This window comes from Crinia signifera, chromosome 1 (assembly GCF_055691185.1).
Source record: "Crinia signifera chromosome 1, ASM5569118v1, whole genome shotgun sequence".
Classification (NCBI taxonomy): Eukaryota; Metazoa; Chordata; class Amphibia; order Anura; family Myobatrachidae; genus Crinia; species Crinia signifera.
This window is the reverse complement of record NC_139217.1, coordinates 49547887-49565284: the sequence shown is the minus strand read 5'-3', so window position 1 is coordinate 49565284 and position 17398 is coordinate 49547887. Positions and strand designations below refer to the sequence as shown.

Below are 17398 nucleotides of genomic sequence, written 5' to 3'. Positions count from 1 at the left end.
GCAACACCTTGATTTGTGTGCACTGGTTACTTTTCAGGTTTTTGGATCTTGTTTGGTGTGCCAAAACCACCCTTCCGGTTTTTGAATCATAAAACGTGCTAAAATAAAAAAATCCTACAGTAAGATTAACCAATGATAAGTCATTTGCACTAATTTCCAGTCTATTCTGAACACCTCACAATTTTATTTTCAAATGGTTGCATTGAGGTAGCTGGATGAATAAGCGAGGCGACACAAGTGGTACAAACACTGGACAGATACAGCACCCCTTGATATATTTGGCAGCACTTTAAATAAAAAAAAAAATAAGATCCAACACCTCCTTGATCTGTAGCACCCAGCTGCTTCCTCCTCCGCTTATAGCAATAAGCTTTGCCCTCTTAGTTGTTGATTTATGTATTGCTCCTGTCATTGTACAGAATCCCCCTCCCACCCAATAGGACTCATTCTTTACTAGCTTTGATTAGAAACCGTGTCACAACCCTTGCCTCTACTCTACAACCCTGGAACGAATGATCTGACACTAGCGCCATTCCACTTAATCTCTGTGTGCTGCTGCTGCTGAAACCTTGTCACATCATATAAGTAAAAAAACTAATATAAAGAGCTTGCTGCTATGTTATTACAGATAAGCATCAGATTCTTTGGTGAAACATGCTGTATTACAGAGATGACTGGTAATGTGCTACCATAGGGCCACCTGTACATCGGTGTGCCTATCACTGCTCTATAACCCAAGAAGTGGATGCGAATAGGGAAGAACATCGATAACCTATCCTGTGAATACTGTACATAGTACTCTTAAGACTCATACACACAGTGATTTTCCCTACATCCTGAGCCCGACACAAGCTAGGGAAATCGCCCCTTAATCATCCCGGTTGCTGGATCGCCAATGCATACGTAGCGACTTGTGTATGGGTGATTTGTGCCAACCAGAATTCTCTGGTTAGAACACAGGTGATTTGGCTACATCACGACTACATGTAGTCAAGATCTGAGCTACCAATGGCGACTTGCAGGACTGCATATCACTACGTTGGGTTTGTAGATGATTTGCCATTCAACTGGCAGCACGTTAATGATCTAGCTACACACATAGATAGATCACCTGTTCCATGGAACGGGTGATCATCTGTAGGTCGTCAGTGGGTGTGTATATCTTAGTTTACAGAAATACCGCTTTGGAATTGCAGCGCAGCAGATACTTTGGGCAGTATTCAATATAAAATATCGCCATGTGCAGCAAATCCTGTTTAGGATTCGCTGCACACTCGCTGTGTTCCGGAGGGCTGGCTGCCACTCGCTCTCCCTGTATTCAATGTCGAAGGGGCGAGTTGCCCCTCGCGGCAAATCTTAACCCCTGCAGCGGACGAGCGTCCGCGGCAGGGAGCCGTAGGACGGTGGCAGGCAGGGAGATTGAAGTCTCCCTGCCTGCCCCAGAACTTTTGTGGAGGGGAGGAGGGCTCCCCGGGACCCAGGCAGCACAAGCTGCCCCCCCAGAGCCAGCAGGGGACCGGGTATAGTCACTGCTCCCGATTGTGCATATGTAATGATCGGGTGCAGTGAATACATGAATATCTAATGAGCGGCTCGGCTCCCGGCCCCCTGCTGGCTGCTCTGTGTAAAAAAAAAAAATGTTTCATATATATTTTTTTATATAAAAAAAAAAGGGATTTTTGTGAGAACTTACCGTTCGAATCCCTTTCTCTGATATGGTCCTGGTGACACAGCTTCACATTGGGATGTAGGAGGGTCCGTAGGAGCCAGGCACCTATCCTAAAGCTTTAGAGGGTAGGCTCCTCCCCTACTGCATCCCAGACTCCTCAGTTCAATCTTTCAAAGCCACTGGAATACATTAACTCAGTACAAACGCCTGCACACATTATATGCACATTTTTCAAAAATAACTTTTAACCATATAACATGACACATCATGAACCTGGCATACTTACTGAGCGTAAGGGAGAGATCGCTGTGTCACCAGGACCATATCAGAGAAAGGGATTCGAACAGTAAGTTCTTACAAAAATCCCTTTTTCTCTTTCAATGGTCCTGGTGACACAGCTTCACATTGGGACGTTCCAGAGCCAGTCCTTTGGGTGGGTACGCTCAGGTCTGCAGCTCTCATCACTGCTTGCCCGAATGATGCGTCCACCGACGCGAACTCATGGAACCTATAGAATTTGGCAAAGGTATGAACAGATGACCAAGTGACAGCCCTGCAAACCTGCTCAGCTGTCGCCCTATGTCGAACCACCCAAGAGGTGGCGACCGACCTGGTGGTATGCGCATTAATCCTGGCCGATACAGGCCTACCAACTTTAGTATATGCAAATGCTATAACAGAGCGCAACCACCTAGCAACGGTCTGCTTGGAAGCAGGCCAACCAATTTTGTGTATGTCATACAAAACTAGCAAAGTATCAGTCTTTCTGACACTCTTAACTCTGTCCACATAAACGCACAAGGCGCGCACAACATCCAAATTCCTCAATTTGTCCCTTTTCCTTGAACCCTCTGGGGGTTGAAACACAGGCAGAACTATCTCCTGATTTAGATGAAAAGCAGAGACTACTTTTGGTAAAAATTGGGGTACTGTCCGAAGGACAGCCCTATCATCATGAAATATAAGGAAGAGAGACCTGCATGACAATGCTCCCAACTCCGATATTTTTTTTTTTTTTTGCAGACGCCACTGCCAACAAAAATACCAGTTTCCATGTAAGGAAATTAAGGTCTGCTGACCTTAATGGTTCAAACGGTGCCTTTTGAAGACACTCCAGAACCAGAGATAAATCCCATGGTTCTACTGGTTGCTTGTAGGGAGGTTTCAATCAAGACACCCCCTGCCGGAAGGTCTGTACTTCCGGTAACAATACAATCCTTCTTTGGAAGTAAAATGACAAGGCCGAGATCTGTACTTTGAGTGACTGAAGGCTTAACCCGGAGGAAAAGCCATCCTGCAAAAACTCCAACAATTTTGCCAATTTAAAGCGTGATGTGTGTGACTTCTGTCTTTCACACCATCGAATATAGATCTTCCAGACCCTATAATAATCTGCAGAAGACACTGACTTTCTGACTTTAATCGTTGTGTTAACCACCGCCTCGGATAATCCTTTATTCCTCAAAATGGCGGTTTCAACAACCAGGCCGTCAAAATTAATCAAGCTAAATCCAGATGGTTGAACTGTCCTTGCTCTAGAAGGTCTGACCTCAGAGGTAGACGCCACGAGTCCACAGACAATCTCTGAAGCCTCGAGTACCAGGACCTCCTTGGCCAATCTAGGGCCACTAAAATTACTGGAATTGTCTGGGCCTGTATCTTTTTCTTTTTAAACACTCTTGTCAGTCTTGGAACTGGCCGAAAAACATAAAGAAGATTCCCCTCCCAGGGAATAGTCATGGCATCCACTGCTTCTGCCAGCGGATCCCTCGTCCTGGCATAAAACCTGGGCACCTGATGGTTGAACCTGGATGCCATCAGGTCCACATCCAGAGTACCCCACCTTAGTGTAATCTGGTGAAATACTTGTGGGTTCAGGTTTCCCTTCCATCAGCTCCTCCCTGCTCAGGAAGTTAGCCTCTATATTCTCCACTCCTGGTATGAATATTGCTGATAATGCTGGAACATTCTGTTCCGCCCACAAGAAGATTCGGGACACCTCCCACATAGCCAGCTTGCTGCGTGTGCCTCCCTGGTGATTAAGATATGCCACAGCTGTGGCGTTGTCGGTCTGAATCCTTAAAGGGAGCCTCTGTCATCTTTCTCCCGCCAGAGAATTCACCTTCCACACAGCTCTCAGTTCCAAGATATTGATCGGCAAGGCAGACTCCTCTGGGGTTCACCAGCCTTGCAGACGCCGGTCCAAAACTACTGCCCCCCAGTCCCTGAGACTGGCATCGGTAGTGACTACCAGCCAGCTCCAGGACTGCAGGTACCGACCCCACTGAAGGGAATCCACCTCCGTCCACCATTTCAGGGAGGATCGAGTTTCTGAAGACAACACTATTTGTTCTGACTTCATGGTCTGAGTATTTCCTGACCAATTTGTCAGAATGTTCCACTGGAACACTCGAGAGTGGAACCTGACGAACTGCAACGTCTCGAAAAACGTCACCATTTTCCCCAGCAGCGCGAGGCACCTCCATACTGATGTGCTCTTAGACCCGAGGATCTCCTGGACCAAGGCAGCCAGATCCCTGGCCTTTGCCTATGGTAGAAATACCCGATGTAGGTGGGTATCCAGAACAACTCCCAGGAATTGGAGTCTCTGTGACGGCACCAACTGAGACTTTTGGAAATTTAAAAGCCAGCCGTGAGCCTGCAAAAACCCGATGGTTTCTGCCCAGTGACTCTTAAACATGTCTGCTGACTCCGCTTTGAACAGCAGGTCATCCAAATATTGAATCACCGTGATTCCCCTCAGTCGAATCACAGCCTCCATTACAGACATTATTTTGGTGAATACCCTTGGCACTGTGGCCAGGCCGAAGAGCAACGCCTGGAATTGTAAGTGCAGGTCTCCTATCGCAAACTTCAATAGAGCCTGATGTTCTGGGTTGGATAAGAACATGAAGGTACGCGTCCTGGACATCCATGGACGCCAAAAATTCTCCCTGGTCCAGGCTTAGCAGCACTGACCTTAGAGACTCCATTTGAAATGGTCTACCCACAATTGGATATTTAATGACTGTAAATTGAGAATCGGTCTGAAAGACCCGTCTGGTATGAACCCCAGAAACAGAGAGTGAAACAAAAGTCTTTTTTCCACTCCGCTCTGGGAACCGGGATCACCACACCCTTCTCTAAAAGAGAATGAGCCGCTCCCAAGAGAGCTGTACGGAGCCGAGCCTCCTTTGGTATTGGCGTGGGAATGAATCTTCTTGGAAGAAGACCTTTGAAGGGAATTCAGTAACCCTGGATTATAATTTCTAACACCCAAGAATCCCGGTCTAACATTGCCCATGCGTCTTTGAACAGTGTCAGACGTCCCCCCACCTCGACCACCGCCGAGCAAAACCCTTGGCAGTCATGCAGAGGGTTAGTCCTCTCCATTTGTGTTTGGGTTCTTATGAAAAGAACCAGATTTAGACTTTTGGGGCCTTGCCCCTGGAGGACTGAAACTTTCCCCTGAAGGGCTGCCCTCGAAAGGACGCACCTCCTATAGGGGAGGGCCGAAAGGACGGCCTGAAAGCAGAAAACCTTGATGTCTGCTTGGCTGCAGGAGCTGGCAGGAAAGTACTTTTGCCACCTGTGGCCTGCTTAATAATCTCTTTCAGTTCCGAAGCAAATAACAGCTTTCCTTTAAAAGCTAATGCCTCTAAGGCTTTCTTAGACACATTATATGTCTCCCAAGCCTTAAGCCAGAGCACTCTCCTGGCATTTACAGACACTGTGGAAACTCTGGCAGCCATTTTGAGACCTTCCTCCTCAAACTCCAGTACATGCTCTGCAGCTGCTTTTAAGCTTCTCCGCAAGCAATAACACACAAGGGTCAGCGTGTAAATAGTGCACAAATTACTGGCCCACACGATCATGGCCTTAGAGACCCAGGCTGAAGCAATCAGAGGGCGTAGAGTGTATCCCACCCCTACAAATATTGCCTTGAGGCTACCCTCCAGCTTTTTGTCTACGGGGTACTTAAACGCTGCTCCCCCTTGTACTGGTAACACAGTGGCTTTTGACAAACGTGCCACAGAAGCGTCTACCACTGGAACTTTTTTCCAGAGGTCAGCATGCGCCTCAGGCATGGAGTACAGGCTTGAAAATCTTTAAGGCATCTGAAGCCTTTTATCAGGGGTTTCCCAGGCCCCTTTGCCGGGAAAGTAACTGTTTCTTTATTCTGTCTTTGCAGGAGTTTTATCCTCCACAGACAAATTCAATGCCTGTTTAACAGCAGTAATAAAATCCTCCCCCCTGATGCTGAGGAATCTTCAGAATCATCACCCTGCACCCAGGGAATGTCTGAAAACTCTCCTTCCTCATCAGCAGCTAACATGGCACTGAAAAGGACCTTTTCGGGGTCCCCACAGAATCACCATCAAACTTGTCCAACAAGTAATTAAACCTGCTGAATCCCTTAGCAGTATCCTGCATAATAAGACAGGATCTGTCTGGATCAGAGGCAAGGAGCCAGAGGACTGCTGAGATAATGGCAATGGTCTAGGGGAAGTTACCAGCACATCACTCTGCCTGTCCAGCAATGCACCAAAGCATTAACCGACGTGCCCAGGGACTTGCCCACACGGGTTCCGATAGCACTACCCTCTGGAGTTCACTCCCCATGGGTTTCACAGCAGCGCAAGCAATACATAAGCCCCCCCTGGCCATCTGCTCAGGGACAAATTTCAGTATACAACCACAGCGCTCAATGCATTTAAGGCTCCCTCCCCCAGAACTACAGACTGTTACTCAGGCATGATGTTCTCAAATAACATAGTCACAGTGCATTAAATATACAGGCATTATATACAGTGTACTCAGTCACTTGTCTGTAGTCTTCAGTATGGGGAAAGCGATGCCCAGGAAATCCAATCACTCTGTCAGGATCTGTAAGCCGGCTCAGCTCCGCTGCAAGCGTTCCGAATGGCGCCAAAACAGAGTGAGGGAAGAGACTTCAAGTCCCTGCTGCTGCGGGGTCCGTGACTTTAGGCGCCAACCACCCCCAGACAGCCGCTCCCATTGCAGGATTTCCTAGTTCCCCCTCAGCTGGGGACCACTAGGAACATGCCTGTAACACACTGCTGTCCTCTCATATAGGAGCTCAGTGTGTAAGCTCCGCAGAAAATGGCCGCCGCCATCACGGAGCGCCTGTCCCCCATGATCCCCACCTAGCGTGAAGCCGGTTTCAGAACGCTCCGGAGCCCAGGCAGCTTCTTAAAAGAAGCTGTAAGCGCTGCACAGGGAGGCCAGACAGTGTCTCCCATGTGCACAGTAAGCTGACAGGACGCGCTTCTGTCAGCTCCTGCTGCGCTAGCAGTGTGAGGATTCACTAATGAGAATCCTCACACTGTGCCTACCTAGCTAGAGTAAAAGTTAATAAAACAATAAAAACCCTAACTAACTCTAATTCTTCAGCTGCTCCAGCAGCCCTTTAGAATAGCACCCACTCCAGTGGGCACCTAACACGAACTGAGGAGTCTGGGATGCAGTAGGGGAGGAGCCTACCCTCTAAAGCTTTAGGATAGGTACCTGGCTCCTACGGACCCTCCTACATCCCAATGTGAAGCTGTGTCACCAGGACCATTGAAAGAGAAATATATATATATTTTGTTTTAATTAAAATATATATTGATGTGCTTTAAGCACATGAATAAAAATAGCATGCCCCTTCACAGATAAAATTCCTGATTTTTAGACACCAAAATTAAAACAAAAAAACTTTTATTTATTTAAAAAGTTCACATTCCACTTCTCCATGAAAAGATGGAGAATTGCTACACGGAGAGACACGGTGAAAATCACTCAGAAAGACGGCGAGAAGTGCACGTTGAATAGGGTTGCTCGCTTTTTGAGAGCAAAAGTCACCATCCAACGCGAGAAAAGCACAAATTCGCCATAAAACACGGCAAATTTTTCTCATTGAATACCGCCCTTTGGCATGTTTGGCTGTGTGTACAGGTGAACCGCCAAGCACCTGTGCACTAGCCCCAGAGACTGGCATCCCAGCTGGGAGGGAACAACATTTAAAAGTCCATTCAGTTGACGTTTGCACAGACATATCAAGAGGCTGATCAGTTAGTACGTATGCTTACCAAATTGACGGATTTGTCAGCAATTTCACACTGCCTTAGGAGACAGATTGACACATTAGCGCGCGCAAGTGTGTGTGTGTGTGTGTGCGCATTTATGGAAATAAAAAAAAACACACTTAATACGAATTAAGTAACAAAAAACATTCTATTCAGACAGCTTGTGAAGAAGATAACAAACTTTGTAAAGATGTTCAAGTTGCAGTAATGATTAAACAACAAAAGCATTACAAGTAATAAAGTGCGTCTTTTATATCTCTGTTCATTGTAGAACCACCACTTTAGAGAACATTTGCAAAAAAATAAAAATAAAAAAAATAATAATCTTTTTCTAGGGCGTTCAGATCCTAATCTTCCACATGCGTGTACTGGCACGTTCGCACCTTCAGATGTATCGGGTCTTCATTATTCTCATCATTTATTGTTTAGTCTATTTCACAACAGAGCTCTTAAAAATTACGTTTCCCCCCCGGGCACCCGTTTGCATTTGTATTTCTGCCTGCTCAACTACAATCAAAATTCAACATCTACACAACATTTCTGAAAACTTTGTATGAAATCACTCACAATAGGATTGGTGAAAGCAGACTAAGACCGAGGTAAAATTATAAGTTAAGGAAAATAAAATTTAACAGGCAGCAGTTCCATGCAATGTTTTTGGAGGAAACTGGCATGAATTTACACACAGGCAGCACTGTATGACATCATCACAAACCTGATTGGATAAGGCCAAGAACACTATCCAATCAGACAGTGCTTTCATGCTATTCTTTAAGCGTTGATGATTTCAAAAAGATTTACTAAAGAAAAAATGACAAACCGGTCTATTAACCTGAAAAGAAAAGAAAAAAAATCCTTGCAGAAGCGAAAAACAAAGCATGGAGCTACTGATTTAGATCACAAATTTAGTTTCGGCAGCTGTAGTCTAATTACACAGAACCCAAAATAATCGCACATTGGATTTTCTCCCCGACACTAAGTTAACAAAGGGCACATACATTGCGCCTATTCCCTTCAAGATCATAATGCCTGGTGCTTAAACCAATTGTTTAGGATTCCGGGATGAACACATGCAGGTATGTGCTAGACACATTGAAGTTTAAAAAAAAAAAAAAAAAAACACAAAACGGGGAGAAAAACAAATGAAAACAAAACATAAAAACAATGCGAGCCCACCCTTTCCTGCATTCGGTCATCTTAAAAAAGGGTGTTTGGAAATTTGAGATGATGCAGCATGTAGTCTTGGCAGACTGATTGCACATGGAAACCCCTGCAGCGTTGAGGAAAGTATTGCAGGCCCATCTCTTAAAATAAAATTAAAATAAAAAACATTTAAGTGGGAGACACTTTTTTTTTTTTTTTATAAACCAGGTGAGGTAGCAACTGTACATTTGTAAAAACAATCACACACAATATATAGCAAGTCGCTCCCACAGTGAAGAAAAATAAAAGGGCGTAATACTTGATCCTGAACAAATACCTAGAAAAGGACAACAATTTGGCCTCATCCGTGACACCGTTGATATTACGGGTTATTTGGCAGTGCGAACACTGTTCATCGCTTGCAGCAAAAGCCTTGATTAAAAACTATTAAAATATTATGGTGTTATATGTACCTATATTCTGTTAAGAAAGTATTACACAAAGACTTGCCTGGACTACATAAAAATAAATCCCTAATATATAAGTATTTCCAAGATGGAGTCAATAGTGTCGTGTTAGGAAGGGTAAATATCCGCTTAACTGGTGTACGTATAAATCTGCATGCAGTTACAGACTTTTACCGATACACCGGCCTTTCCTTTCTTCCAGGCGGGTGTACCGGTAATGGAGGAGGGTGTAACGGTAATGCTGTGTAATGTGGGTTTATCCCGATGGCTATGGGAGCGGTGATTAGCACGGCTCAGTATCAGTGCAGACGCAGCTTCGGCTGCAGAAGATGGCTCAGTGGGTAAGTTTTTGTCCTGAATCAAGGTAATATATAAGAAACCTGTACAGCATTATATGAAAATGGCTATTTTGTTCGACCTTATCCACAAATAGGCATCTATGTACAATAGTGTTGCAGTCCGCTGTTATCTGGATTTCTGACTCTTCTTGTACTTGGCCTTAGAGTGCTCTTTTGGGCCAATTTCAGCAGCTTGTACTTCATTGAATTCCTTCAGGTCGTGTTCTAAGCAGCACAGCTTGCCGCCGGCAGTCCTCCTGAACTGTTTCTCGTCATGGTGACTCTTGCAGAGGGAATTCGGGCAAAGGCAACAGAAGGTCACAGACGCCTTTCCACATACGTCACAGTGATGCCACGGACACTCCCACTTTCCTATGGAATCACAGCAAGAAATGTCTCACAAATGCAGAAAAAGCAAGAAGTTTTATTTTCGAATAACGATGAACTAAAGGATTTTATGTATACAAAAAAGAAACATTAACTCACTCATATGTCCATTTACCCATGTGTGCAAATCAAGTATACCAACCTCAACAATAAACTGGTCAAACCCTGGCAGAACCACCTTTAACAAATTCAGCACCAAGGATGAATGGAACTACTGGTCCTTCAGCATATACCTCCATACTTACTCCTGAGAGATTCGGGTTCAGCCTAGTTATGGTGATCACCAAGCATTAAACACCTACACCATAGCTTCTATAGTGGTAATGGTCTAGTTATTCTTGGTGTCAAGTCCATGGTAACAAACATCGCATTTTTGACTACAACAGATCATGTGATATATTTTTTTGAGCATGTGTTTTGAGCATTTTGTGCAAAATAAATGTTGTTTGTTTGGTACATGATATGCAGTAATTTTGATCTAAAGCTTGTCATGAAAACGGGTAGCAAACTTTACATGAAAAGGACATTTTCATGGAATGACCCAACCACTAGACCATTTTGTGCAGACTCTTAGCTGTGTTAGGCAAAATAAGCAAATTAATGCAATTTCTCTTTCGTCCAGTCCGGTGACACAGCTAACCTTGGGATGTAGAGGGGTCCGCCAGGAGCCAGGCACCTATGCTTCAAACTTTGGGAGCAGGCTCCTCCCTTCTGCATCCCATCATGCCTCAGTTTCGTTTAGGTGCCCACAGGAGTGGGTGCAATGCTGAGTGGCTGCGTGCAGCCACACTTTTATTCTTTGTTTTTTTTAGTTAGGTTTTATTATTTTCTTAACTTATAGTGCAGGTTTTGCCAGCATGAGACTTCTGTGGAAGTCATTACATGCTGAGAGCGCAGCAGGACACAGACAGAAGCGCGTCCTGTCAGTGTCCTGTGTGCAGGGAGGTACATTCAGGGAGAATGTGCGCTCTGCACAGCGCTGAGCTCCGCTCAGACGGAGACTGGTCCTGGGCCACGGGGGACCCCATCCAGCGCCTTGCTAGAAGGGGATCTTGGGGAAGGGTCCTCCAGCGATGGCAGACGCCATCTTTACTGGTTTGGGAGCTGAAATCCCCCAGGGGAGTTGAGGCTCCTTACAGGACGCCCAGCGTTTCTGGGCAACTCCAAGTGATCCCTAGAGGGGGAGTCACTGGAGATGAGAGAGAGACACGGTGGGTGCGCCTGAAGGGGATTTGGCGCCAAAAGCGCGACTTCCCTCACTGTTAGGAAGATTTGGACTCTTCCACTCGTTTCTGGCGCCATTACTGTGCTTGCTGCGGAGCTGAGAAAGACAGAGCCTGCTCAGAAGTCTCTCTGGAGAACGCTTCCTCCACTATATCGATAGCAACAGGAACACAGATAAGTACACTGGGTGCATTGCTCTGTGACTTTGCCTGAACGTTGTGCAGTGTTTAATACTTTTATTAACATGGCGGATGAGTGCAGTTCTGTTGCTGGGGAGGGAGCGCTTGAGATGTTTTATCATTGCAAGAAATGTAATGTAAATATGTCGGTTGAACAGTTGGACCAGGGGGAATTGTGCCCTTCCTGTGAAGCTGTCCCCTGTGGTACTCGCACCACAAGTCCCAGGGAGGCTGAGCCGGCCTGGGCTGTGGCTTTGGGACAGTCTGTAAAAGCTTTGGCAGAGGCTTTAAACAGGCAGAGGGGATCGTTGGTGGGATCACCAGGTCCTATTCCCTCATCTCAGGGATCTCTTCCCCTTTCACAGGGAGACCCCATGTTGCTGCAGATTATGCAGGATACTGCTCAGGGGGTGCATAAAATGTCTTCCCTTTTGGAGCAATTCACAAAGGTTTCTGATGAATTTATGCTACGGCAGGGGTCTCCAGTGGTTCCTCCTGTATATGCTGATGATGATGTGGAGGAAGAGGATTTAACTTGGTCACAGGGGGAGGAAGCAGATTTCTCAGCCTCTGGTATTGAGGACCTCATTTGGGCCGTCAAACAGGCATTGGGTTTACCTGTAGAGGAAAAGTCTTCTACACAGTGTGTGTTTAAGCGGAGTAAAAAGGAACCAGTTTCTTTCCCATCCGATGAGGGCATGGTGGCTCTGCTGGGTGAGGCTGGCAAGGCCCCGGATAAGAGGCTATTAATGGCTAAAAAATATGCAAACATGTATCCCATGCCGGAGAATCATGTTAAGGTGTGGGAGAAAGTTCCGTTGGTGGACTCCTCCGTGGCCAGATTGTCAAAAGCCACGGCACTGCCAGTGCAGGGTGGCGCGGCCTTTAAAGATCCAGTAGACAAAAAGGTAGAAGGCTGTTTAAAGGCAATTTTTGAGGGAGTGGGTTTCACTATGAGGCCCATCATTGCCTCGGCTTGGGTGGCTAAGGCCATGATCAAGTGGACTGAGTCATTGGAGAGTCATTTGCAGCTTGATGCAGAAGCTTTGGCCATGGTTGAAAAGTTAAAGTGTGCCGCTGAGTACATTGGTGAGGCCAGCGAGGAGGGCGCCAAGATGGCGTCAAAAGTCTCGGTCACGTCTGTCACGGCCAGAAGGGCTCTCTGGTTAAAAGCTTGGGACGCAGATAGTGAGTCCAAGAAGTCCTTAGAGAATATTCCCTTTAAAAGGGGAGTTGTTGTTTGGCTCAGAGTTGGATGAGATAATCAAACAGGCAACGGGTGGTAAGAGCACCTTTCTTCCTACTACTTCAAAGTCTACTGGGTCGAAGTTTGGAGTGTTCAAACAGTCCTTTCGTCCCACCTTTAGGGGGGGAGCATCTGGCAGAGGGCAGTCAGGCCGGGGAAGATTTCAAGCCGCCAGAGGTAGGGCTTCCAAGTCCAGGTTTGGCGCCTTTAATAAGAAGCACGTTGCCAAGGGGGAGGACAAACCCTCGGCATGACGGGGCGGAGACTCCCTGTTCTGGAATCAGGGTAGGGGGTCGACTCCTGCAGTTTCAGGACAGTTGGAAGGTAGCCACGGAGGATCCGTGGGTGCTTTCCATTGTTTCAGAAGGATATCGGATAAAACTAAGGGGGCCGCCCCCTCACAGATTCCTTCCAACGCCCTTACCAAAAACAGCCTCTCTCAGAGCTTCTCTTTTGGCAGCAGCCATATCTCTAGAGGAGAAGGGGGTAGTTATTCCAGTGCCCCTAGGGGAGAAAAGAAAAGGGTTTTATTCGATACTCTTTTTGGTTCCCAAGCCAGACGGGTCTTTCAGGCCCATTCTAAACTTAAAATCTTTGAATGCTCATCTCTGGGTGGATCACTTTCGCATGGAATCTCTACGGTCAGTGCTGCTGAGTATAGAACCAGGGGAGTTCTTAGCATCAGTAGACATTCAAGATGCCTATCTCCATGTTCCCATTCACAGGGAATTCCAGTCTTTGCTAAGGTTTGCAATAGGAGAAAAGCATTGGCAGTTCCAGGCACTCCCCTTTGGACTAGCCACGGCTCCGAGAGTATTCACCAAAGTGATGTCCATTATGGCGGCAGCTCTCAGGTTGGGGGGGATAACTGTTATCCCTTACCTGGACGATCTGCTTTTCAAAGCGGAATCGGCAGAGAAGTTGAAGGTCCACCTGGAGAGGGCGACACAGTTTTTGAGAGATCAGGGTTGGATTTTAAATCTACCCAAGTCCCACTTGACACCAACGCAAAATCTGAAATTTTTGGGGGTGATCATAGACACGCATCTTCACAGGGTGTTTCTCCCAGAATCCAAAGCGCTGGAAATTCGGCTGATGGTTTTGGAAATCCTCAAGGCTCCGGCACCATCGGTGTGGCAGGGAGTGAGACTACTAGGGAAGATGGTGGCAACCTTCGAAACCTTGCAGTTTGCCAGGTTCCACTCCAGAATTTTTCAGTGGAACATCCTGGCTTGTTGGTCAGGAGATGCCAAGAGGATGAAAATGGAGAATCTTTACCTGTCCACAGAGTCCAGGAGGTCTCTCTTGTGGTGGACGGATGTGGAGAATTTACAACTGGGAAAATCTCTCAGGTCTTGGGATTGGCTGGTCATAACGACCGACGCCAGTCTGAAGGGCTGGGGGGCAGTGACCCTTCATTTAAGACTACAGGGACCAGTAGAGGAGACAAAATTGCCCATAAACATCCTAGAACTGAGGGCAGTACTGAATGCCTTACTGCAGGCGGAGACGTTTCTCAGAGGGTCTCCACTGAAAATTCAGTCGGACAATGCCACGACGGTGGCCTATTTGAACCATCAAGGCGGGACTCGCAGCAGGATGGCGATGGCCGAGGTCTCCAAGATTTTCAGCTGGGCGGAGATCAATGTTCCAGCGTTATCAGCCATTTTTATAACGGGAGTCAAGAATGTGGAGGCGGATTATCTCAGCAGAGAATCCCTCCAGGAGGGAGAGTGGTCTCTTCATCGGGAAGTTTTTCAGGAGATTGTCAGTCGTTGGGGTCTCCCAGACATAGACCTTATGGCAACGAGATCGAACCGTCAGGTTCAGACGTTTTGCTCCCGAGTAAGGGATCCTACTGCTTGGGCGGTGGACGCCATGACAGTTCCTTGGGAGTTCCAGATGGTGTACATCTTTCCACCTTTGCCCATGCTGCCGAGAGTCTTGAGGAAGATAAGGGACCAAAAGGTACGAGCAATTCTGATTGCTCCAGACTGGCCCAGGAGGTCTTGGTACTCCACTGTTCTGAGGTTGTCGAAGGAGTCCTGGAAACTACCTCTGCGGCAGGACCTGTTGTTGCAAGGTCCGTTCCTTCACGAGGACCCAGCTCGTCTAAGTTTGACGGCGTGGCTTATGAAACCTCCTTATTGAAGAAAAAGGGGTTTTCTGATGAAGTTATACAGACCATGTTGAGGGCCCGCAAGCCAGTGTCTGCGGCTAACTACCATAGGGTCTGGAAAATTTACATTAGATGGTGTGAGAGACAGAAGCTGCACACCTCCAGATTCAATTTATCTAGACTTTTAAATTTCTTGCAGGATGGTTTTTCTTCAGGCCTTAGTCTGCAATCATTAAAGGTACAGCTGTCGGCATTATCCATATTTTTTCAAAAAAGGGTAGCTTTGTTGCCGGAGGTTCAGACGTTTTTACAAGGAGTTGCTAGGCTCAAACCACCTTATAAGCAGCCGGTGGCACCTTGGGATTTGTCTTTGGTTCTATCCATGCTACAGAATCCTCCTTTTGAACCGCTTAGATCTGCGGAATTGAAGTATGTGACATGGAAACTTACTTTTCTATTGGCTATTGCATCAGCCAGACGTGTGTCAGAGTTGGGTGCTTTGTCATGTAAGTCACCGTTTTTAATTTTTCATGATGATAGGGCTGTGTTACGCACAGTTCCAAAATTCCTACCTAAGGTAGTGATGTCCTTTCATTTAAATCAGGATATTATACTTCCAGTTTTTGTTCCCCCAGAAAGGGTTAAAAATAGGGACAAAATGAAGAGATTGGATGTTGTTCGCGCCTTGCGGATATACATTGAGAGGGTAAAGGACATTCGCAAATCGGATTTACTCTTGGTGCTATATGATGTGCATAAGATTGGGTGGCCTGCTTCCAAGCAGACCATCGCACGTTGGTTGAGATCTACTATTGCCTTTGCCTACTGTAAAGCGGGTAGACCTGTTCCATCTCGTATTAATGCACACACTACCAGGTCGGTTGCTTCTTCCTGGGCGGTGCGCCATGGGGCTACGGCGGAGCAGTTGTGTAGGGCTGCCACCTGGTCCTCTGTTCATACCTTTACCAAATTTTACAGGTTCCATGAGTTCGCGTCGGAGGACGCTTCATTCGGACGGGCAGTGATGAGAACTGCTGGTCTGAGCGTACCCTCCCAAAGGACCGGCTCGTGAACGTCCCAAGGTTAGCTGTGTCACCGGACTGGACGAAAGAGAAAAGGGGATTTTTGTAAGAACTTACCGTTCGAACCCCTTTCTCTGAGTCCAGTCCGGTGACACAGCGATCCCTCCCTTACGCTCAGTTAAGTGTACCGTTCATGTGTTGCCATGTTATGGTTAATGTTATGTTGCCTTAAAAGATATATATATATATATATATATAAACTTGAGGAATCCGCACACCTTACAGGGGTTAATTTGGGTGCCAGGTCAACACAAAGATATAAGAAAACTGTGTATCAAGAGATACAGAGATGACAGCACTCCTTGGTCCTTTTTTAAAGTCCAGAATGACAAAATTTATTCATCCATAAAGTTGAGCATCAGACTTAAATGCAAAATTAGTAATAGTGGGGGTCACAAGCATAATCACCCATCCTTGCAGCTTATGATATAAGCAGTCGGCAGTCGACGTTTCCGTTTCGGCTGGAAGCCTTTCTCACAGACTGACCCAAACATACTAACACTCAAACCGTGTTAAATAGCCACCAACACCTCAAACAATTAGCTCACACAGCTGTTGTGTGTTGCACATCAGCCAATCATAGCTAGACAGCCCAGCCGCACCTTTGCCCGGAACTCCATAAAAGGAGACTGAGTTTACACAGTGATCTGTATGTGTGCCGCTCCCCCACACACGTGTGACCCATCGACCAATAGCCAGCTTATCGTGTATCAACTCTCCACAGGCAGGCGTGTGTACGGAGACGGAGGTGGAACGCAGCGCATCGCGCCGCGTCACCCGCGTCATCACGCAGTATCGGGGACGTCAGCTCCATACAGGGCAGCCGGTGTCCTACGTCATCACCTGGCGTGGACCCGGCTTAGCCCCTGGACCGCATCCTGAAACGCTCGGCCATCTTGGAGGGGGTACGATGCCATAGGGGAAATTGGGACGAGTGATGCGGACGCCATCTTGGGAGGGTCGTAACATGCGACCTACTAAGTACCATAGGGGACAATTCCTGTAGTAACGGTACAAAGATAGGCAAAGAAGTGTGCTGAGGCATGGGCATGTCACTAGAAAGGCTGATTGGGCTGATCACAACAATATACTAAGACATGATCACAACAATATACTAAGACATAAAACTAAGTGAATCTGACATACATAAACGCAAATATTTACAATAATTTCATTAGGGACCAGCACATTATGAATAATGCTACTGGTACAAGTCGGCATATTGAGCCCATTAGTCATAGAGACAATTGAATGCACTAGAAACAGAGTTCTCGAGATGTCATGTCACTACAGATATGCAGTGATGGGGTATTCCTCATTAAGTCCCGTCGGGGATAAAGTGTCTAATTTTCGTATCCATTGACACTCTCTTTGCAGGAGTATCTTATGTCTGTCGCCACCCCTCCTAAGTGGAGGAATGTGGTCGACTATCATGAACTTGAAGTCTCTTATGGA

The 17398-nt window shown here is 46.5% G+C and overlaps 1 protein-coding gene across 1 annotated transcript in view; it reads right to left on the bottom strand.

The window, feature by feature from the left end:
- Nucleotides 1–7887: 7887 nt before the first annotated feature.
- NSD2 (nuclear receptor binding SET domain protein 2) overlaps nt 7888–17398 on the bottom strand; it is a 68605-nt gene continuing 59094 nt past the window's right edge. The window contains exon 23 of the mRNA XM_083151292.1: nt 7888–10078. Coding sequence (XP_083007418.1) covers nt 9834–10078 — 245 coding nt within the window. The 3' untranslated portion in view covers nt 7888–9833. The remainder of the gene's footprint in view (nt 10079–17398) is intronic.